The sequence below is a fragment of the Cyphomyrmex costatus genome, unplaced genomic scaffold, assembly GCF_001594065.2.
Source record: "Cyphomyrmex costatus isolate MS0001 unplaced genomic scaffold, Ccosl1.0 scaffold685, whole genome shotgun sequence".
NCBI lineage: Eukaryota > Metazoa > Arthropoda > Insecta > Hymenoptera > Formicidae > Cyphomyrmex > Cyphomyrmex costatus.
Genome location: NW_017280250.1, coordinates 77,681 through 82,201, shown reverse-complemented (window position 1 = coordinate 82,201; position 4,521 = coordinate 77,681). Strand labels below are relative to the sequence as shown.

The 4,521-nt window shown below is 56.0% G+C and overlaps 1 protein-coding gene across 1 annotated transcript; it reads left to right on the top strand.

The window, feature by feature from the left end:
- Positions 1–222: 222 nt before the first annotated feature.
- On the top strand, positions 223–4,187 carry LOC108780127 (uncharacterized). Its single transcript, XM_018547721.1, has 2 exons — positions 223–2,547; positions 2,617–4,187. Exons 1-2 carry the CDS (start codon positions 238–240, stop codon positions 3,946–3,948), a joined length of 3,642 nt encoding a protein of 1,213 aa, XP_018403223.1. The 5' UTR covers positions 223–237; the 3' UTR covers positions 3,949–4,187.
- The last annotated feature ends 334 nt before the right edge of the window (positions 4,188–4,521 follow it).

Below are 4,521 nucleotides of genomic sequence, written 5' to 3'. Positions count from 1 at the left end.
ACTTGTATATTGACTTATATTTTGACGCGTGAATGGAATGGCTCCTTTGACTTCCAAAAGACAATTCTTCTCGTCTTCTGTTCGCAGGACTCGCAGAACGGCCCGGTGCTGGACCGATGGAGTATCTGCTCGGCTGAGGAGGAACCGCTGGTCCTGCAGCAGTTCCTCAGGTTCGCCGAGACGCGTCCGTTCGTGCAGCAGTTGCTGCTGGCCGCCGGAACGCCGGGTACGGATGCTATGTCACCAAGCAGACGTCCTTCGCCACCGACGATGCCACTAGCACACCTGCCACCCCCGTTGCATATGCTGCACTGTGGCCTACCGCCACCGGGTTCCCGGTTGCCGCATCCGCTGCCACCGCCCCCGCCACCGCTACCGCCGTCGTCGTCTTCGATCTCGCATCCTTCGATGTCGCCAACGGCACAAAAGCACTACTCCTCGTCGGCGAATCCTAGCGGTGTTAGCAGAGCGAACTCGCCTCCGCGTTCCTTAGACTCGCACTTAACGGTGTCGCCGTTGAATCGGCTCCAGAGCATGCAGCCGTTTGACTTTCGAAAGCTGGGTACTCTCGGATTGCCGGCATTTTCGCCGTTGCCACCAGCATCCGCGGAGCAGCTCCTGCAAAATCGAAAGTCTATGAGGAATCCGCACAGTCCCCACAGTCCACCTCATCATTCATCGTCGCAGTTGCAAAGGCCGCATATGCCGGTCGCGCCGGTCTCTTCGTCGGCGTTAAACTTCGGTCATCCACTCTCGGTCGCAGTTTCCTCCGGAGCGCTACCACCGAGCTTTCCAACGCACTTTCCACCACCACCGATGGGTAAATCACCTGGTGGCATCGGTGGGCTCACCGTGCCCGCGGACGTGCACAGCGGTGGTGAGAAGAGCAGTGAGTTTGGCTCGGAGGAGGACGAAGATGATGACGAAAACTCCGACAGCGCGTTGAATCTTAGCAGACGAGACTCCGCTATGTCGAAGCATGTGATTTCCTCCGAGCAACGGCATCTACCGCCGTTATCGCTCCAAGCTACGCCGTTAGGCAGGCCACCCGGTATACCCGGCAGGAAGCCGCACTCTCCGGGTAAGCGACCGGGCAGTCAATGGGGCGCCGCCGCAAACATGCCGCCGAACCTTGGTACACCTTTCATCAATCCCACCACCGGCAAGAAGCGCGTACAATGTAACGTCTGTTTGAAGACCTTTTGCGACAAGGGCGCTCTGAAGATCCACTTCAGCGCGGTACACTTACGCGAGATGCACCAGTGCACTGTCAAGGGTTGCAGCATGATGTTCAGCTCGCGCAGATCGCGAAATCGACACAGCGCGAATCCAAATCCGAAACTGCACTCACCGCATCTACGCCGCAAAATCTCCCCGCATGACGGCCGTTCATCTATGGCTCATGCCTTGGTATTACCACCGCAGGTAGGCCTTCCAGTTCCCGCTACTGGACTGAATCATCTACCTTTCGGCACGTTTCCATTGCTCACGCCACCACCAGATCTCCGTTCGCCAGCGTCGCTGTGTGCGCTGGACTTCAAGCATTTGGATTTGTCATCCACGCAAGCGGGTCAGGGCAGACCGTACGACGAGGCGTTGCAGCAAAGAATGGCGAGCACAGGTCTGTCAACGACCACGGCCTCGACGACGATGCCAGTGCCGATGTCGAGTGTTGCGCCAACCACGATCACGACGACGGCGCGAGGATCGTATTCTGGTGGTGGTGGTGGTGGTGGTGCATCCATTAGCGCAGTCTCGCCGTCTACCCAAGCATCATCTATGATACCAGAGGGCGAGGAGGACGATGACGATGATGATGGTGGTATCGTCGTAGTCGCGGAGGACGAAACCAGTAATCTGCCATCGAGGTTACAACCGTTACGTGCCGAAGATGACGAGCAACCGGCTGATTTCAGTCTAGCGAAACGGCCGAAGCTCTACTTTGGCGACACCGCCGACGAAGACCTTGCCAGTAATCCCGACAGCAACGAGGATAACGATTCGATGGGCACAGTTGACCAGCAACCTTTCTCCGTGAATCAGCATTCGCTCAACTCGAGTTCCTTTCACAACCGAGGCGTACGCAAAAGAAAATCTCAGCATCCTACGAGATGTGCTGTGCCGGCGGAAGTGCATTCCTCGTCTACCGATGGCGACTCCTCTAATGACGAAGAGCAGCGAATTCAACGACGGTGTCTGTCGGATGGTATTGCACCAATAGCAGAATTTCAGAATCAGCCAGAAGACATGTCGATGTCCAGGCTTGAGGCGGAGGAGCGAAAGATACTCCCCAGCTCGCCGAGGAACCAAAAAAGCTTTCATGATCGCGAATCAAACTCGCGCTCTCCGGACACCGGCAATAGAGAGCGCGAGACAGCGACTAATCGACGCGATACTTTTTCCTCTCAAGACAACGCGGAGGATCTACCTCAAGATGAGCCGCGTGACTTGAGCTCAAGGGCGAGCTCAGTCAAGTCACCAAAACGACAGATCACCCCAGAACCAAAGACCGACAACGCGCCACCGTCAAACACGACATCGAGCGGGGCGACGATAACGACAACGATGACGACGACGACGACAACGACGACGACGACGACGACGACGATAACGAAGGATTCCGACGCGATATTGTCGGAACAGAAAGATCGACGATTGAGCACGGAAAGCGACGAAACGTCAAGGGTGAAAGAGGAGACTATTGCGAAAAAAGAATCTGCCGAGCCGACGCAGGAGGAAGGAAGGCCGACGAACAACGAGGAGCAGCAGGAGGACGAGGAGGACGACGATGATGAGCCCATGGAGGAGGTCGAGGAGGAGGATGATGAGGAGGAGGAGATGGACGACGCGCTGCGCAATCAAGAAGGTGAGCGTCCCGATGATCCCCCCCGTGCCCCGAGCTCGGTCGACAGCCGTCCAACGACAGCCGACGACCTCTCCCACGACTCCTCGACCAACACTTTGCGTCAACTCGAGTCCTTGTCGCAGGGTCGATGCGCGATGCCGTACGCCGAGACGCAGCGGGAGGCTTTGAGGTCTGGCCGCGGCTCTACCAGCCCTATCAGCCTCACGACCCACCAGGAGATCATCATGGACAACTCCTCACATGGCTCTCGTTCATCCAGCGCCTCACCCTCCACAGTGGCCATGGATACGGACAATAGCCTGATCACGTACGCACGTTACGAGAACGGCGGCTTCGTCAGCACCCAGGAAGTGCCGCTCGACCGTGAAAATCCACGCCGGTGCACTGCCTGCGGCAAGGTCTTTCAGAATCATTTCGGTGTCAAGACTCACTATCAGAACGTCCACCTCAAACTGATGCACCGCTGCAGCGTGGATGGTTGTAATGCGGCCTTTCCCTCGAAACGATCTCGTGATCGCCACTCGGCGAATCTCAATCTGCACCGGAAATTGCTGTCAACCTCGTCGAGTCCGCCGCTTTCCACCAGCCTGCCACCGAGCTTATCGCCGCGTGTTGACGATCCGCAGATGAATCCGCTGCTACACAACGAGTTCCTGGCACGACTCTATGCGGATGCTAGTATCGGTGCATTGGGCGCGTATCCCTTAGCACCTGGACTGCCATCTGCGGTCGATCTAGCGGCCCGGATACCACCACCGCATCCGCTCCTGCTACCACCGCATCTTAGCGCCACGTTCCCGGGTCTATCCTCGTTCGCGTCTCACTTGGCTGGTCTAAACGGCCTCACTCATCAACATCTGAATCACTTGACGAGATTGACCCAGGAACAAGGCAATAGGCATGCGTCTGTTTCGGGTTCGCCTGTATCTTCGCCAGGCTCGGACGATCGCAAAGAGGAGGCTAGGTGCACTGTACCAGGTTGCGAGCGCATCTTCGGTTCCCGAGCCGTACGAGACGCACACTCGAGGGATCCCCAGGCCCACCGCGACCTGCCGATCTTGTCCACCAGCAGCGGCTCGTGACCGATCTCGTTCTACGGCCGTGGACACGATTATTATCCTTTACTGTGATGCCAAAATCCTAACTCGGCGACTCGATTCGGCCGATCGATCACCGATGATCTCGTTTCTAATTAGGATCGGCAGACCTAGACGCGGTCTTCCCCACGAACAGGGCACGTTTTGTTGTCCTAAAACGTTTCATTCGAACGTGCGTAAAAACGTGCAATATCGAGCAGAGTGCGTGCGGAATGATCGACCATCAACGTGACCGACATGAAGCGGTCTCGTTGATCAACGCCTGCCTATGGAGTAAACGAGCCAGTTCCAATGCGGTAATATCTGCCTGCCAGTTCTTCCCATTTCTCAGATTTATACGTCAGAACGCAACACGCGAGTTTGTTGGGCTAATCTAGTCAATTTGGAAATCTCGATTTCGTGCGTTGTCGGAAACGACGGTAAAAGACGCGCGCTGAATCGCTGCAAGTTTATTTCGCTCAATTAATACCATGCCGAACTAATACCATGCAAAATTCTAAGTAATGTAATGTCCAATTTTAAACTCGTAACGAAGATAACTTAAAGCAATCAAGAGAG